At 41.8% G+C, this 18,907-nt stretch overlaps 1 protein-coding gene across 4 annotated transcripts in view; it reads right to left on the bottom strand.

Annotated features, from left to right (window-relative positions):
• Nucleotides 1-18,907, bottom strand: part of LOC121535181 (solute carrier organic anion transporter family member 5A1) — a 70,370-nt gene that overhangs the window by 11,036 nt on the left and 40,427 nt on the right. For all 4 annotated transcript variants that reach the window (XM_041841979.2, XM_041841983.2, XM_041841978.2 and 1 more), the window contains exons 4-6: nucleotides 16,463-16,683; nucleotides 4,459-4,623; nucleotides 1,294-1,492 (exon numbers count right to left, since the gene is read on the bottom strand). In XM_041841979.2, coding sequence (XP_041697913.2) covers nucleotides 1,294-1,492; nucleotides 4,459-4,623; nucleotides 16,463-16,683 — 585 coding nt within the window. The remainder of the gene's footprint in view (nucleotides 1-1,293; nucleotides 1,493-4,458; nucleotides 4,624-16,462; nucleotides 16,684-18,907) is intronic.

Genomic DNA, 18,907 nt, shown 5'->3' with positions numbered 1-18,907 from the left:
ATGGAATGAAATAAACCCAAACTTGTTTCTCGCAAGTGTAGCATAGGTTGTGCGCTCTGCAAAAAATGTGTCCACTCCGACAATGAGAACGGTAAGACTGGAATAATAATATATTGAATGCATTAACAGAAATGACCATATTCGAAGATAAATATACAACGCAGAGGACTAGAGGTCAAGAGGGAATTAACGATCAATGGAAATAGTTGTTTTTCAGTTCAACATCTGTTTAGAATCTGTGTAGGGGTTCCAACCAGGGACTCATAGCTACATGTGGCAAGTTCTCATTGGTCGAAATTGTCTATACATTGAGCCTGAAACAGGATACTTGGGGGTTGGGCCATTGGCCCAATTTTATTGCAAGGAATTCTAATTGGTCAGCCACATGCTAGGCTTGAGGCTATAAACCACATCCTGTCTCTTTGTTCAGTGGAGAAACATTGAGGACAGGGAAGAATGAACATCTACCATCCAGAATAACAACTATGATTTGTTCTCTTTGAATAAATATATTTTTCTCCCCCTGATTTGCTTTGGGGTCTGTGTTATTGAAGATTAACATCAACTGCTAACAATGGTCAACTCCTCTTCTCATCATCACTGGGAAAAACACACACACATACTGCTGAGTGTACAAACAAAAATTCCTCACATTGTTTAATTCTTTGATATGGGGTTTTTGGAGGCTGGAATGTTTGCAGAGAAAGAATTCATTGAATTTTGGGGGAGCTGAGAGAAAGAGGACAAGATCGACAGGGGATTGCATGAGGAAAAAAAGTTCAGATTGAAAGAGAGGGGTACTAGGCCTCCCGAGTGGCGCAGTGGTCTAAGGCACTGCATAGCAGTGCTTGAGGCGTCACTACAGACCCGGGTTCGATCCCAGGCTGTGTCGCAGCCGGCCGCGACCGGTAGACCCATGAGGCGGCGCACAATTGGCTCAGCGTCGTCCGGGTTAGGTTTTGCCGGCCGGGATGTCAATGTCCCATCGCGCAGCTTGCACGCTGACTTCGGTCGCCAGTTGTACAGTGTTTCCTCCGACACATTGGTGCGGCTGGCTTCCGGGTTAAGCGAGCAGTGTGTCAAGAAGCAGTGCGGCTTGGCAGGGTCGTGTTTCAGCGGAAGCATGGCTCTCGACCTTTGCCTCTCCCGAGTCCATACGGGAGTTGTAGCGATGAGACAAGACTGTAACTACTAATTGGATACCACAAAATTGGGGAGAAAAAGGGTAAATAATAATTAGAATAAAAACGAAGAGAGGGGTACTGAGTGAAGGAAGGAAGGTGTGGTTCTTACCCGGTGGTGTATGGTATGTTGATGCCTCCCAGGTTGATGCTCTCACAGCCCACTATGAACAGAGTAGAGAAGCAGAGCAGAGACACCCCACTACAGATCATGGCCAGCTTGGCTGACTCTCTGGCTCCCAGCTTCAGCTTCTTAATGATGTAGCCCCCCAGGACTATACCCACCCCAGCACTGGGCACGATGATCACACCTGGGACAGCAGGAGACAGAGAGAGAGAGACAGAGAGACAGAGAGAGAGAGAGAGAGAGTCAATGGTGCGGTCTCTAGAACGATTAGATCACAGCAATCTGTTTCACATCTAGACGCATGTTATTCTACAACATAATTTAATTTTGGCCTTCTGTTCACTTTCAAACACACCATCCTAACAGAAAGAGCAGAGTAGAAGCTCCTTTTTAGGGGAGTGGTGAGGAAGCTAAGATGGCTAGCTGTACAACTAATATTCAGTGATGGAGTGAAGGCCCAGCCAGCAGCCATGAATGATACAAACACTCTTCCTTAAAATAACGGGGGCACCTGGGACATGGTCAAGTAGTGAGTAGTGAATGTTAAACTCACGGTGGCCCCACTGACGTGGAGTAATCTTAAAGATACAGACCCCTTCAGGCTGTCATGGAAGTATCCCTGACTAAAGAGCATTTGAGGGCAAGGGCTCTAACTGACCTCTGTGGTGAAGCTGGAGACAACAGACCTGTGTTCCAAACTATGCGCTTCAGAGGGGTGTTAGGTGTGAATTTACCTGTGTATATACACACTACACTGAACAAAAATATAAACACAACATGTAAAGTGTTGGTCCCATGTTTCATAAGCGGAAATAAAAGATCCCAGAAATGTTCCATACGCACAAAAAGCTTATTTCTCTCAAATGTTGTGCACAAATTTGTTTATATCCCTGTTAGTGAGCATTTCTCATTTGCCAAGATAGTCCATCCACCTGACAGGTGTGGCATATCAAGAATCTGATTAATCAGCATGATCACTACACAGGTGCACCTTGTGCTGGGGACAAGAAAAGGCCACTCTAAAATGTGCAGTTTTGTCACACAACACAATGCCCAGTATGAAAATGTATTCACTCACTAACTGTAAGTCGCTCTGGATAAGAGCGTCTGATAAATGACTAAAATGTAAAAATGTAAATGTCTCAAGTTTTGAGGGAGCAGGAATGTCCACCAGAGTTGTTGCCAGATAATTTTATGTTCATTTGTCTACCATAAGCTGCCTCCAACGTTATTTTAGAGAATTTGGCAGTACGTCCAACCGGCCTCACAAACGCAGACCATGTGTATTGCGTCATGTGGGCGAGCGGTTTGCTGATGCCAACGTTGTGAACAGAGTGCCACATGGTGGCGGTGGGGTTATGGTATTGGCAGGCATAAACTATGGACAACGAACACAATTGCATTTTATCGATGGCAATTTGAATGCACAAAAATACAGTGAAGAGATCCTGAGGCCCATTGTGAGGCCCATTTTTTTAAAGGTATCTGTGACCAACAGATTCATATCTGTATTCCCAGTCATGTGAAATCCATAGATTATGGCCTAATGAATTTATTTCAATTGACTGATTTCCTCATATGAACTGTAACTCAGTAAAATCAATGAAATTGATTGCGCTTATATATATTTTTCAGTATAGATGTGTGTTTACTAGGGCTGTCAAACGATTAAAAAAAACTGTGGCTAAGTTCACAAGTCTCTCGTTCACCATAAGGGCCTTATTGTAGCTGGCATTTGTGACTGAGGACTTATAAAAGTGTACTTCAAACAATGTACATTTGTGATTGCTAGGCATACAAATATGATTATTTATTGATAGCTTTGAAACAAGGTCTAGATTGTGAACGACTCTTGGCGGAATGCTCTCGGCTCGATTCGTTCTCGAGTTTGAGTGTGTTTGTTTTGGTTCTACAAAGTAGTGTTCATCGATAACATTCAATAATCAATTAATGCATTCAATCTTGCACCACGCGATCAATTATCAGTTCTAAACGTATTTTTCTTGGTCGACATGTTCAAACTACTGCATTCCATGCCTCAGTAGGCTATTAAGCATAAACGCGATTTCATGTTCTTTTTTAGTAGGGGAGTTAGGCTACATGCAGCTATTTACATGATCGACATGTTTGTAGAAACTTTGTTGTAGGTTGTAATAGTATTGCGAACATAAACACGACACTCATCTCTTGTGGACAGATTCTTGTGGACAGATGAAACGTCGAGAATCTGTCAAGGCACGTATAATTATGTGAACACGAGCAGCAGTAGTTCCTGGTTTGGGGTTTTCGTCATTGATTATTTGGATGAATTAAGGTTGGGCGAAGGCGGTGTTTACACTGGTGCGGCGATTTTCAAGCCCATGTGTGGAGAATAAACGAATTCCACAGCTACAAAGTCAAAATTGGCTATATCGTAGAAATACATGAAAACGAAAATGTCCTTTTTGGCCATGATAAACATGGGTGAAATTAGCGGAAGAGAGGAACTTGGCTAGAAGTTTCCGTTTGCGAGGGAGGAGAATTCTCTTCCTTCCTTTGCACAAAGGTAATAACAATTGTTAATGGGATTCCCCCCCGAAGTAAAACAGAAAATGACAAACTTTCGCGTGAGAATTTTACTTCTGGGTAACCGAGATTAGCACGACAAAAACAGGCAGTCTAGAGATGTAATGTTCTTCTTAGCAGCTGATTTACACAGACAGGCAGAAAACTCTGTATTCGCAGCCACGGCCAAAAACAACTTTTTACAAAAATATATCTATTGTGTTGCTGTGATTAATCACAAATTCAGAATTTGCTCAAATTGAGCTGTAATTTAAGATTTTTTATATAAAAAGCATTATGATAATATTGATGTCTTGACTTTGTCCAAAGTAATGGTTAGAAAAATCTGGTAAATTGATAAAGCACTTTCTTTAACCTGAATGTCAACTTGTTTTAACATCACATTGTTGTTTTTAGCTGTATAGATTTATTTAGGATGTTTTCAGTGTATTTTTAATGCTTTCAATGTACGTTCAAAATACACTACAATACAAAGTGCACTAAAATTACAAAAAGTTAAAAGTTAATTGAGTTAACTCGATGTGTGTTTACATGTGTAGATACTAGGAGTGTGTTTACATGTGTAGATACTAGGAGTGTATTTACCTGTGTAGATACTAGCGCTGGACGCTGGGATGCCGAACTGCGACTCAATGAACTTGGGTATGAAGGTGATGAAGGCGGTGACGATGGCGCTCTCTGCAGTGTAGGACAGGCTCACAAACAGGAAGGTGACATTACTCAGGATCCTCACTGCAGCCTTAGGCAGCTCTACACAGGGACAGGGAGGGAGGGAGAGACAGAGAGGGTGAGAGAAAGAAAGAGAAGGAAGGAGAGAGAGGGAGAGAGAAATACAGATGTAGGGAGACAACACAGCACGTTAGCAAAATGAGCATCACAGACAGAGAGACACAGGGAAGGCTGACAGACCATTTACAGTTGAAGTCGGAAGTTTACATACACCTTAGCCAAATACATTTAAACTCAGTTTTTCACAATTCCTGACATTTAATCCTAATACAAAAATTCTCTGTTTTAGGTCAGTTAGGATCACCACTTTATTTTAAGAATGTGAAATGTCAGAATAATAGTAGAGAGAATGATTTATTTCAGCTTTTATTTATTTCATCACATTCCCAGTGGGTCAGAAGTTTACATACACTCAATTAGTATTTGGTAGCATTGCCTTTAAATTGTTTAACTTAGGTGAAACATTTCAGGTAGCCTTCCACATGCTTCCCACAATAAGTTGGGTGAATTTTGGCCCATTCCTCCTGACAGAGCTGGTGTAACTGAGTCAGGTTTGTAGGCCTCCATGCTCGCAAACGCTTTTTCAGTTCTGCCCACACATTTTCTATAGGATTGAGGTCAGGGCTTTGTTATGGCCACTCCAATACCTTGACTTTGTTGTCCTTAAGCCATTTTGCCACAACTTTGGAAGTATGCTTGGGGACATTGTCCATTTGGAAGACCCATTTGCGACCAAGCTTTAACTTCCTGACTGATGTCTTGAGATGTTGCCTCAATATATCTGCATAATTTTCCTTCCTCATGATGCCATCTATTTTGTGAAGTGCACCGGTCCCTCCTACAGCAAAGCACCCCCACAGCATGATATTGCCACCCCCGTGCTTCACGATCTTTATCCCCATGTGCAGTTGCAAACCGTAGTCTGTCTTTTTTATGGCGGTTTTGGAGCATTGGCTTCTTCCTTGCTGAGCAGCCTTTCAGGTTTTGTCGATATAGGACTCGTTTTACTGTGGATATAGATACTTTTGTACCTGTTTCCTCCAGCATCTTCACAAGGTCCTTTGCTGTTGTTCTGGGATTGATTTGCACTTTTCGCACCAAAGTACGTTCATCTCTAGGAGACAGAACGCGTCTTCTTCCTGAGCGGTATGACAGCTGCGTGGTCCCATGATGTTTATACTTGCGTATTATTGTTTGTACAGATGAATGTGGTACCTTCAGGCGTTTGGAAATTGCTCCCAAGGATGAACCATACTTGTGGAGGTCTACCATTTTTTTTTATGAGGTCTTGGCTGATTTCTTTTGATTTCCCATTTCCCATGAGGCACTGAGTTTGAAGGTAGGCCTTGAAATACATCCACAGGTACACCTCCAATTGACTCAAATGATGTCAATTAGCCTATCAGAAGCTTCTAAAGCCATGACATAATTCTCTGGAATTTTCAAAGCTGTTTAAAGGCACAGTCAACGTAGTGTATGTAAACTCCTGACCCACTGGAATTGTGATACAGTGAATTATAAGTTAAATAATCTGTCTGTAAACAATTGTTGGAAAAATTACTTGCGTCATGCAAAATGTCCTAACCGACTTGCCAAAACTATAGGTTTGTTAACAAGAAATTTGTGGTTGAAAAACAAGTTTTAATGACTCCATCCTAAGTGAATGTAAACTTCCAACTTCAACTGTATATTATGGCGCTATGCAAGGGTACATCTGCTCACCAGGAGGACATAAAGGATTATGTACAATGTACAGTAATTCACTTCACATTCCTATTCAGATTATCCATTACCTTAATAGGAACAATATTTTCTCTGCCCATAATTAGTATGAAACCTCATTACAGTAGTACCGTATAGTCGTGGTCAAAAGTTTTGAGAATGACACAAGTATTGGTCTTCACAAAGTTCGCTGCTTCAGTGTTATGAGATATTTTTGTCAGATGTTACTATGGTATACTCAGCAGTCCAATCCCTGTACCTTTTGAAGAATATCAGTCTGTCCCTGATGTTTTTCCTGGAGAGAAGTGGCATCTTTGCTGCCCTTCTTGACACCAGGCCATCCTCCAAAAGTCTTCGCCTCACTGTACGTACAGATGCACTCACACCTGCCTGCTGCCATTCCTGAGCAAGCTCTGCACTGGTGGTGCCCCGATCCCGCAGCTGAATCAACTTTAGGAGACGGTCCTGGCGCTTGCCTGACTTTCTTGGGTGCCCTGACGCCTTCTTCACAACAATTGAACCTCTCTCTTTGAAGTTCTTGATGATCTGATAAATGGTTGATTTAGGTGCAATCTTACTAGCAGCAATATCCTTGCCTGTGAAGCCCTTTTTGTGCAAAGCAATGATGACGGCACGTGTTTCCTTGCAGGTAACCATGGTTAACAGAGGAAGAACAATGATTTCAAGCACCACCCTCCTTTTAAAGCTTCCAGTCTGTTATTCTAACTCAATCAGCATGACAGAGTGATCTCCAGCCTTGTCCTCGTCAACACTCTCACCTGTGTTAACGAGAGAATCACTGACATGATGGCAGCTGGTCCTTTTGTGGCAGGGCTGAAATGCAGTGGAAATGTTTTTTGGGGGGATTAAGTTCATTTTCATGGCAAATTCACATGACATTCTGGAGTATATGCAAATTGCCATCTTCAAAACTGAGGCAGCAGACTTTGTGAAAATGTGTATGTGTGTCATTCTCAAAACTTTTGACCACGACTGTATATTTCACCTTAGTAAACTTTATTAGAACATAAAATGAGGCAATGGGCATTACATTGTAATTAATTTGTTTTAGTGCAAAAGCAGTTCAGAAAATAGAAAATAGATGCGACAATTGCCTGCTACAGTGAGTTTCCAATGAACTGTCTTGTGTAGATAAAAACAGCTGGACGTAAGGACGTCACACCTAACAAAAACACTTTTCCGCGAAAACCTAGAATGTCAAATAAAAATGAAGTGGTTAGTGTTTCTATTAGCCAATCCTTGCCCTGCAAAGAACCAATATTTTTATAGTTGAAAAAAAGGTATTTTGCAAGCAGTAGGCATTTAGAAATAAATGTGGAGAGTAGCTTTATAGTAACGTGATGACTTCATGTGCGCCTCGTACCTTGACAATTATTTGGCAATCATATTTTATTCGAAAAACACAGTTTCCATCATTTGTTACAATAAAGGGTGGTAGTGATAGATTAATTATTAATGACTAATTATTACACCCTGAAACTGTGTATAATGTGTTAGAAATGTGTGAGTGTAGGACCAGTAAAGGCTGACATTGAGCCACTATTTAGCAATGTGAGTAAGAGTTAGGCCAGACAACAAAGACAACTGAGAAACTAAGATAAAGAGGCCTCCCAATTTAGGGAGGGGAGAAACTGTTATGAAAACATGGTGCAGAATATTGTGAGAACGGCAATAACTGAGTAAAGCAGGGAGTAGGATATGTTTGTGTGTGTGTATGTATGTGTGTATGTATGTGTGTATATGTGTGTGTGTGTGTGAACTGAAGGTCAGTAGAGCAGTTTTAGAGTGGAAAACTACAGCCCGCCTACAGAGGGGAGGGATTTCTTTTTGTATGACGTATGAGTATAAAAGATGGACTCTGAAATTGTGATGGTAGAATTCTCAATGAATAAATATCTCTGACTATGCAGACCGGGACTCTGGCTGTTACTTAAATCCCAAAAGACTTACAACCTTTTGGGAGACGCACAGAGACACTAAAATAGTTTGTTAAATAATTCACATAACAGCTTGGTCCTTCTGAGCCGGACTCCAATACCCTGTTTCTGTCATTCCAGGTAACTCTGAAAACCGTCGACGGGCGAATGATACATTCGTAAATAGAAAGTCCTGCCCTTTGACATTAAGGGTTAAAACAGGCCAGAGGACACCTGATTAATGACAGAGACGGTGACGGAATCCAAACCTACATTGAATCTCGGCTGCAAGGATAAGGTCAGTAGTCTTTATTCATTAACTTGGTGAAATTGATTTGAGGACTTGCTAAAATATTGAAAAGTAGCAAATTGATCAATGCGTAGCCATTTTAAGTGAAATGTGGGGTTGACTGTCAGGAATTATCAAGATTACATTGTGAGGATAGACTCCTCCGTAGAGTAGGGAGATAATTCTGGGGGACTAGTCAACCTGGTGGTGGGTCCGTAATGATTCACGGTAATAGGCCATTACCAAAAGAAACTACCCGGTGTTGAAATAGAAGGAACTATTAAAAGTACACCTATGGGATGTAACCTGTAAGAGATTATTGAACAGTCAACAAATAATCCGGGTTAAACAAATACAAAAAGTACACCAGAAGGAATTAAAGTAGCATGTGTGAGAAATAGAATATTAGTAAAGTCAAAAGTCACAAACAACTGTAGATTTTGCTGTAACTCTATCCGTTCTGGAGCCTTATAAACTCCAGGTTACCGATACAACACCAATAATCATGTAAGGTTGTATACGTGTGAGACCTAATGTTTGCTCAAAAGTCACATGAATAATTCCAGGTGGTTGTATAGAGGAGGGAGAACCCATTCCTGTTGTATGAGACTGTCAGGAATTATCAAGATTACATTGTGGGGATCAATCCCTCTGTAAAAGTATGAGATAATTCTGGGGGACTAGTCAAGACTACATATACAGGGAGAGGTGGTTGTATAGAGGAGGGAGAACCCATTCCTGTTGTATGAGACTGTCAGGAATTATCAAGATTACATTGTGGGGATCAATCCCTCTGTAAAAGTATGAGATAATTCTGGGGGACTAGTCAAGATTACATATACAGGAACGGGTGATTCAAGGTGTTGTTGTGTGAAGCTATTTTGAATTACTTGTTAAATTGACTTGTTATATAGAAGAGGTGGCTAAGGGATTTTTAACAGTACCAACCATGGGGGGGCAAATCCTCACAAGAGGTCCCAGAATTTACTGGGGACGAGAAATGCTTGATGTAATTAAAATGGAATCCAGGGATAGAAGAAATCTCAATTATGTAACCAGGTGGAGGGAGAGGTATGGTTTTGAGGGACGTCTAGACACAGATAAACTCGAATCCATGCTTAAACAGATACATAAGGTGTGTAAAGGAGAAATAAGCAGTGAGAGAGAGAGAGAGTAGGAGGGGGCCAGTACCCACTGATAGCCTTACCTAATCTATTGGCGGGGAATGAAAGGGGCCCCAGCAACCTTAGATGTATACAGTAATAATAATAATAATAATAATAATAATAATAATATGCCATTTAGCAGACAGGCCATGAACACAGAGGACGTGGCCAGAGCGGTAGAAGGAATGACCCACCCCGAAACAGGAATAGTAAGGTTTGGGCTGCCGTTAGAGGGCAGTGGGTTTCAGGGGATGCCCAGAGGACACTTTTGCCATGGGCCGATCACGGAGAGTATGTTGGGAAAATAACTGAATTGTGTAATAGCCTCAGAGAGACATGCAATCCATCATGAGCAGAATAACAGACAGGACAGAGCCAAGAAAGAAGGCAGGAAGAAAAGAGAAGTGAGTGAGAGGGAAAGAGAAGTGAAGGTTGAGGTCTCCGTGCCTCCCCCAGAGCAGAGGGCAGAAAGGTTATATCCAAACTTGGCAGACCAGGCATGGAGAGAAAATCCAGATGATGAATACGTAGGGAGGAGAAGGAGAGTGCAGGGGAATAATGTTGCCCCCCACCGGCCCCACCTCCCTATGAGGAAGAAGGGGCTGGAGGAGGAAGGGAAGATGAAGGTGAGGAAGAGCCAGAGGTAGAGGAGTACAGGACAAGGGCAGAGAAAGTCAGACAGGAGAGAAAAGAGAGAAAAGATAGAAGAGAGAGATAGAGAAGTCCATCCCCCAGCTTTGAGCGTGAGGAAGAGGAAGATAAGGCGTGACTAGTCCTTGAGGGAGAAATAGTAGACTCTAGTGGGGGGGAAGACTAAGGAACCCTTTGATCCAAATTGTGAGGTGTTTGAATTGGCTACTATTGACTTTAGCACTTCAACAGGAACAGAAACCTTATTTGACATTGACAGTAATGGGTATGAAAATTAAATTCCTTTGTGATACGGGAGCCTGCAGGACAGCAATCTGTGCAACAGACAAGCCAGATGGAGTCAGGATTGATGGGGAGAAAATCATAGTGCGATCTGCCTCTGGTCATCAATTTATTGAAAGGTTATCAGCCCCAATAACCCTAAAACATGACCAATCAGGATGAGAGGCAACCATACCCATCCTGATATCTAAGCTGTGTCGGGTAAATTTACTAAGACGTGATGTAATGACTAAATTGAATGTGGCTGTCATTTCCGCTGAGAGGGGAATGAAAGTACACATAGTCAGAGACAATATGGTGGTCTGTGGGGAAGAGGAGCCATGTTATTGGTGTAGGCAAGATTTGTTAAGGGGGAATAATTGATATTCCCCGAACCTTGATGGAACTTGCTGATGATGTAGTACCAGGCCCCACTAAAATGTCCCCCGATGACCTACACTGTACTCTCTGGTATAACAAACACCCAGGTCCAGATGCAATATATGAGGAAGCATTATTTAAAACCACAGAAAGGACTATAGCCTTGAAATGGTTTCACTATGACAACACCCACGCAGTAGTGGAGGTGGAACTAGGGCCCCAAATCAGAGACTGTTCAGGGAAATATGGAGCCCACATGTGTCCCTAGCAAAGGAGCCAGCAGAGGACTGGAAAGACATGGGCCAGTGGGTATCCAAGGGTAAGAGGATCACTGATTGGGTCAATATTGTGAGTGGCGATCAACACAGCCCATCCACAGATAGTACATTTAGATGAGAATAGCAGATGCTGAGGAGAGGAATACCTGTTGACAGAACAACAGGAGTCAGACTTAAAAGAAGTTCCAGAGCATTTGTGGTCCCGGGGTCCAGCATACGTAGGATTAATAAAAGGGGTAATTCCAGTACAGGTGATACCCAAATCTAATCATAGGCCGTATCAGAAGCAATACCCTATGAAACCAGAAGCAATAAAAGGTTTGCAGTTTACCAAGAGCAGATTGTGAGGGACCTTGAGGGAGGGCCAATTCTCGGGGAGATAGTGAGGCCAGAAACAAAGGTGCAGTGTCCTGGAAATCACAGTCTTTTTTTTTTTTTTCAGTTCTGCTGGGAGTACATTGGATGATGGGGTTTTGTGTTGAATTAGAGACAGTGAGACTATTAGTCAATACCTAGGAGAGAAGAGAGGTTACGGTAGCAAAGACAGACAAGAAGGAAATGGTAATAGTGGAGACAGGAGTGAGTGGAAGTGTTACAATTGTGACAAAACGGGACATTTTGCTAGAGAATGTGAGGAACTGTGTAGTTACTGTGCAAGGAAAGGGCACCAGTTAAGAAACTGTAGGCAGAAGGGGAAGAGAGAAATCAGGAGTCCTCATGACCTGGCTGTTTGGTTGTTGTTTTTTAATTGGGGTTTTCAAATAAAAAACAACACACCTAGTATGATGTTTATAAAGCCTTGTTGTTTCAATTTTGGTGGGTTTTCAGCAGGTCAGGGGTGATAGGTCTTAGAGGAGCACACAGTGAATTTTATGGAGTTTTTTAGGTTTTGGCTGAGTTTGGGGTATATATGATTTCTTATGAGAATGAATGTCATGAGGATTAATGAACACTTGGGATAAGTAACATTTATTAAATATTTAGAATAATGGTAATGTTTGGTATACTATGGGATGGAATTTCAATTGCCTCTGAACTCTGTTTTAACTTTCTGGTGTTAATTAATCATCCACACTGGTAAATTCTAAAGGCATGAGAGGAGGACTTTAAGATAGTTTATTTTACCAATAAATAAAAATAAGGGATGGCAATTGGATGATAAATTACCAATATTACCTAAGTGATTGTTAGGTAGGTGATAATATTGACACATGGGCAGTGACGTGTCAAAAGGAGGGATGGATGGTAGAACAGATTAGACAACACTTTGTTGCACATGGGATTACTAATTATTTAAAAAAAAAATAATAACAAAAAAAACTTTTGTTCAAGATGTGTTATCTGTGCTCAAAATAATCACCAGGGCAGACAAAGGGCACCTCAGGGTGAGTATCCTCCGTCTAAGTACCCTTTCCAGCAATTGGAAATGGATTTTATAGAGTTATCACGGAGTGAAGGGAAGAAATTTAGAGTAACCCCAGATAAAGATGGGTTATCCCCCCTTTGAGAAAGTGTTTGGAAGACCTTACAGAATGCCACAGTTGGCAGGACCAGACAGGCAGACATAGAACTAGAGAGCACCCTAGCAGAACACGTGAGAAGGTAGTTTATTAACCACACCTGTATGTCAGAGGTTTTGTGCCCCACAGGTGAACTAAAGGAGAAGGTGACCCACTCTATCTAACCAGGAGACTGGGTGTGGATCCAGTCCCTAAAGAAGAAAAACTGGAAGCAGCCCCGTTGGGAAGGTCTATATCAGGTCCTGTTGGTGACGGCCTTCGCTGTAAGAATCGCCGAAAGATCCACCTTGGTGCATGTCACTCACTGCAAAAGGTAAACCCAGTTACACCTGACGAACAAACACAGAGTTAGGAGAAAGAACCGATCACCACTAGGGCTCGGGGGTTGGCTCCTTAACGAAGATTCCCTTACCCTGTCTGATCATCCCTGTGTGAGTTCGATAGAAGGTAAAGCAATGGGTTGGCCTCTGGCATCTGACATGTTCTCAGGACGAGGGTGGGGATTCACAGGTCTCCTGACGGTAGGTAGCTGTCTGATTGTGGGGGCCATATTCCTAACACACTCAAACCCTCCTGATCCGCCAGAAGTAGTAGTTAACCTAACAACAAGTTGATAAAATAATACCTTAACACAGTCTATGAAGGCATAGGAGACAACTAGACGTAGAGAAAGGGGAAGTACTAGGGACTATAGGGAAGGACATCACCATATGTATGTCACCATGTACATCCTGGGACTATGTAGTTGCTCATACCAAGCGGGGGGATATGTCAATCTCCATACACAGTTTAAGGACAGGTGTAGTATTGTGAAAGTATTACCAGAAAATGGCAGTGCGACCCATATAAGGGTAGGTGCTGTCTGAAAGTCTGAATTACGCTAAAACAGGTTACAGACCTGAACAAGTGAGATATCCTCTTCAACTGGGGCACCCTATAGAGTAAACCTCTCTGAGGGAGGTAGTGAGACCGGGGCTGTGGTGAAGATAGTGCAAACTATAGACCTGAAGGAAGTCGTACAGGTGGAAACGGGATATAGAAATCTTAACCTGTGGTTGGAATGGATTCAGTATACGGCAAGAACTATGTCTAAAGAGGACTGTTTTGCCTGTGGGACAGCCAAACCAGGGTTAACAACTACTCCGTTCCCCTTGACAGGCTTTGACTCTCTGTCAGGTTTATCCTCCATGCAAGCCACCTGGGAATGTGGTGAAAGAGTCTTGTAGTAACTTGCACTTTCTGTATCCCCTGATAACAAAGTCACCCCGACCTAGGTTGCCTCCGTTTGAAGTCTCAGGGGATTCTTATTATTGTTTTTCTAGGACTAGTAAGGATAGGATACAGGGTAGGGCATCTTAGCTCCTGCTCCCACACAGAGAATGTCACACCTAAAGAGACCATGACTAATCTCTCCTCTTTGTTGCAGCCAGAGGATTTGAGGAACCAAAACCAGGCCCGTGCTGACATCTGATGGTTGTGTGGTGATAACAGATTGTGAACTCACCTACATATTCAAAAAATCAAACGTGTCAGAGACTGGTGAGTTGTCACGTAGAAAGTAGGACCTCCTCCTGGGATCCTTTGATGAAAGGATATATATTGATGGGATAGCAGTACCTCAAGGGGTTCCAGAACAATTTAAAGCTAGGAATCAGATCGCAGCTGGGTTTGAATCAAGTATTTTCTGGTGGTTAACAATTAATAAAAGCGTAGATTGGATGAATTATATTTATTATAACCAGCGAAGATTTATAAACCACACTCGTGATGCAATAAAGGGATTAGCTGAGCAGACAGCGGCAACTAGCTTAATGACATGGCAGAATAGAATAGCTTTAGATATGCTTTTGGCTGAGCGGGATGGAGTTTGTGTTCTGTTTGGATCTATGTGCTGTACTTTCATCCCCAACAATACAGCACCGGACGGTTCCGTGACCAAAGCGCTTCAGGGACTCACCACGCTGGCGAATGAACTGGCTGAGAACTCTGGTATTGATAGCTCCCTAAACGGTTAGTTTGATAACATATTTGGTAAATGGAAAACTATTGTTGTAACTATTCTGGGTGAAGTTATAGCTTCTATGGGTATACTTGTTCTTTGTGGATGTTGTCTTATTCCCTGTGTCTGAGGGTTGGTGAGCAAGGCGGTTTCCCAACAGATGGTGAGATACGGCCCAATCCCGGACTCCGACCTAAGGAATGAAGGATATGACCTACCAGGCTTGGTGGAGGACGACGACGATCCAGATAATTTGAGACTGGATGTTTTCCTAGAACTATAAATCTCTAGTTTAAAAGTTATTGTAATGATCTTTTGTGTATTAACGTCTCGTTTTAAGTATGATACCATTGCTAAAAAAGTAACGTTACGCTTTTAATCATGGGGGTAACCCTGATGAACCTGTAATGTTTTTTATATGCAAACCAACTTATATACTTCAATGAGTGTGATTCATTTCTATAACAACATATTTTGTATGTGTGTAATATTTAGTCAAAGGGTGGAATTGATAGATTAATTATTAATGACTAATTATTACACCCTGAAACTGTGTATAATGTGTTAGACATGTGTGAGTGTAGGAACAGTAAAGGCTATGACATTGAGCCACTATTTAGCAATGTGAGTAAGAGTTAGGCCAGACAACAAAGACAACTGAGAAACTAAGATAAAGAGGCCTCCCAATTTAGGGAGGGGAGAAACTGTTATGAAAACATGGTGCAGAATATTGTGAGAATGGCAATAACTGAGTAAAGCAGGGAGTAGGATATGTGTGTGTGTGTGTGTATGTATATGTGTGTGTGTGAACTGAAGGTCAGTAGAGCAGTTTTAGAGTGGAAAACTACAGCCCGCCTACAGAGGGGAGGGATTTCTTTTTGTATGACGTATGAGTATAAAAGATGGACTCTGAAATTGTGATGGCAGAATTCTCAATGAATAAATATCTCTGACTATGCAGACCGGGACTCTGGCCGTTACTTAAATCCCAAAAGACTTACAACCTTTTGGGAGACGCACAGAGACACTAAAATAGTTTGTTAAATAATTCACATAACAGGTAGCTAGACTAGCGAGCCAGCAGCCGGAGGGTTGCCAGTTCGAATCCAGGATCCGACAGGATAAATCTGTTGTGAAGTGAGTTGGCAACCGGAGGGTTGCTGGTATCAAATCATAAATACCATTGCCTGCCGTTGTGCCTTTGAGCAAGGCACTTAACCCCCCACAACAACAGCTCCCAGAGCGCCCAGTGTGGCAACCCCCCGCAACTCTCCAAAACCTGTATGTGTGTCTTTCGGAGAGGTTGGGTTAAAAGCGGAAGTAACATTTCGGTTGGACCTTGTTTATTGAACAATAAAGTGATCTTAAAATTAATAATATTTGACAAAAGAAAAATCCACCCGTCAAAAAAGATACAAATATTGTTGATCTTCAGAAAACGTCTCCTAGATCTGCCCGAAAATTTTTTTGTTGCGACATTGTTGTTGTCGAATAAACCTGGTCAATGGAAACCTGCATAGTGATAGTATATGAGAGGCAAGAGTCAGTGAGATAACCCTGCTTCTAACAGCCTCATTAGTGCCCAAAATTGCACCCTAATAGCTACATAGAACAGGGTGCCATTTGGGACACATCCTCTCTCTCTGTATAGCATACCTTTGATGTCTTTCCCAAAGCCCATGGATGATGTAACCTTCTGGCTCTTGCTGTCGGTCTTCTCCTTGGTGATGTCATCATCGCTGGACACGTTGTCCAGGCTGATCTTTTTCCTCTTCTTCTTCTTCTTCTTGTTTCTGGGAGGCAGCGTCTTGGGGAAGGTGAACATGGGGAATATGACCAGTAGCATGGCGATGGAACAGAGCAGGAAGCCGCTCCACCTGAGAGAGCAGAGAGGGTTTAGCTTAGTGATGGGGGGGGATCGATACAGTAGTATCGCAATATTATTTTGAATCTATGACTCCACGTATCGTTTTTGACACCGTAACACAGTATTACTAAAGGAATGCCCTTTGTCTACAGAATACTTTTTCCACCAAAACTATAACGTCCAAAAAGTAAACAATGGAACAATATTTCTAACATCCTAATGTTTGTAATGGTCAGTGGGGATCTAAAGAATAATCATGTCACATTATTTATTATTTTGTGATGTCATTAAGGATGGTATAAAGAAAATACTGTAACTCGGAAAGTGTACACATTCTATCTGTCAAGTTTACATCCAAATGTTGTATACAATATATGATTAAGGATGAGAGCATTTTTGTTAAGATAGGAATGTTTTAGTTTTCTAATGAGATAATTGTTTTTCATATAAACTATACACAATGACTAGCCACGCCCGAGTGAGATCAGAAATCGTGTCAGCATGATGGAATGCCCCTTTTTACCCAGAGTGCATAAAAAGCCTTGGTAATGGAATTCACATCAGACCAGAAAGCGTGGCGCTGTGGCTACACGTTTGAAATGGTTAGAACTTTGAACCTCAACCCGAGGTGAAGAAGATAAACTCACCAGACTAGACCTGAACATTGCCAGGCTGCAGCTGTGCGTGTAAAGTGCTTCAAACTCTGACTAAAGACAGGAGGTGGGAAGGAGAAAATCCCATCTCAGACAATCATTGGTGCATCTGAGTATCTGCTCTGAAAACACTCCACTACAAGATCAGGACAACTAAGAATAAGGACATTGTGACCTCTGGTGGCTAATCAGAGCCTTACAAGTGACCCACCGGAGAACCAGCCAAATCCTTTTTCAGAAGGCTTGGTCCGACAGAGATAAACGGCGAACGAAGGCATTCAAACATGTTAATACATTCATGATTTCTTACCCCAAACGGGTGGTGGTTCGTGAGCAAAGTATTATGATTACTTTGAGGGTAGTTTCCAAATGTATCAACGATAAGTTTGACTCTCTCTTTCTCTCTCTCTCTCCCCCTCCCTCTCTCTTTTCTACCCCTCCCTCTTTTGATAACCAAGCAGTCATGTCGTTGTTTGTCCGCTAGGGACTTTTTCTCATGTATTAAGTGTGTATGTTATTCTGTGTTATTATTTAGTTAGCTAGTAAATAAATAATTAAACCAATTTGGGTAGTACTGAATCATAAGTAAAGCTGGTGTTCGTGCAGATCCAAGAAGTCTACGACCGTTCAGAATGAGACTGATAAGAGATAATGATTAATACGTTGACTGTTTTATACATATTGATAGGTAAATACCTTTAGAGTTTAATTCGGGAGATAGTAACTCTATAAACAACTTATTCCGTGGTGCCCCAAATCCTAATGAGTTAATTGTTACATTATTAATTTAATTGAGTAACAATTAAACATAAATAGTTAGTTGATTCGATAAATCACGTTACGGCATGCGTAAGACAATTTTCCTCTCTGGGAGCAAGCCTAGCGGTTAAGAGCCTTTGGCCAGTAACCGAAAGGATGCTGGTTAGATTCCCCTAGCCGACTACGTGAAGAATCTGTCTATGTGCCCCTGAGCAAGGCACTTAACACTAATTGCTCCTGTAAGTTGCTCCTGTAAGTTGCTCTGGATACGAGCGTCTGCTAAATGATGTAAAAATGACATTAAAGTTTCTTATCCCATCCCTGTCCTATCATCTGCAATGAATTCAATAGCACATTCCCACAACACACAAGCTCCACATTAAACACAGCATGGAACACTGGAAGAGTAATACAGTGAATTTGGAAAGCATTCAGACCCCTTGACTCTTTCCACATTTTGTTACGTTACAGCCTTATTCTAAAATGGATTACATAAAAAAATGTCCTCATCAATCTACACACAATACCCCATAATGACAAAGCGGAAACAGATTTTTTGAAATGTTTGCAAATGTATTAGAAATACAAAACTGAAATATCACATTTACATAAGTATTCAGACCCTTTACTCAGTACTTTGTTGAAGAACCTTTGGCAGCGATTACAGCCTCAAGTCTTCTTAGGTATGACGCTACAAGCTTGGCACACCTGTATTTGGGGAGTTTCTCCCATTCTTCTCTGTAGATCGTCTTAAGCTCTGTCAGGTTGGATGGGGAGTGTCACAGCACAGCTATTTTCCGGTCTCTTCGAAGATGTTCGATT

This window comes from Coregonus clupeaformis, chromosome 21 (genome assembly GCF_020615455.1).
Source record: "Coregonus clupeaformis isolate EN_2021a chromosome 21, ASM2061545v1, whole genome shotgun sequence".
Taxonomy (NCBI): Eukaryota; Metazoa; Chordata; class Actinopteri; order Salmoniformes; family Salmonidae; genus Coregonus; species Coregonus clupeaformis.
Note: the sequence above shows the minus strand (reverse complement) of the source record. Positions and strands in the feature narration are given on the sequence as shown.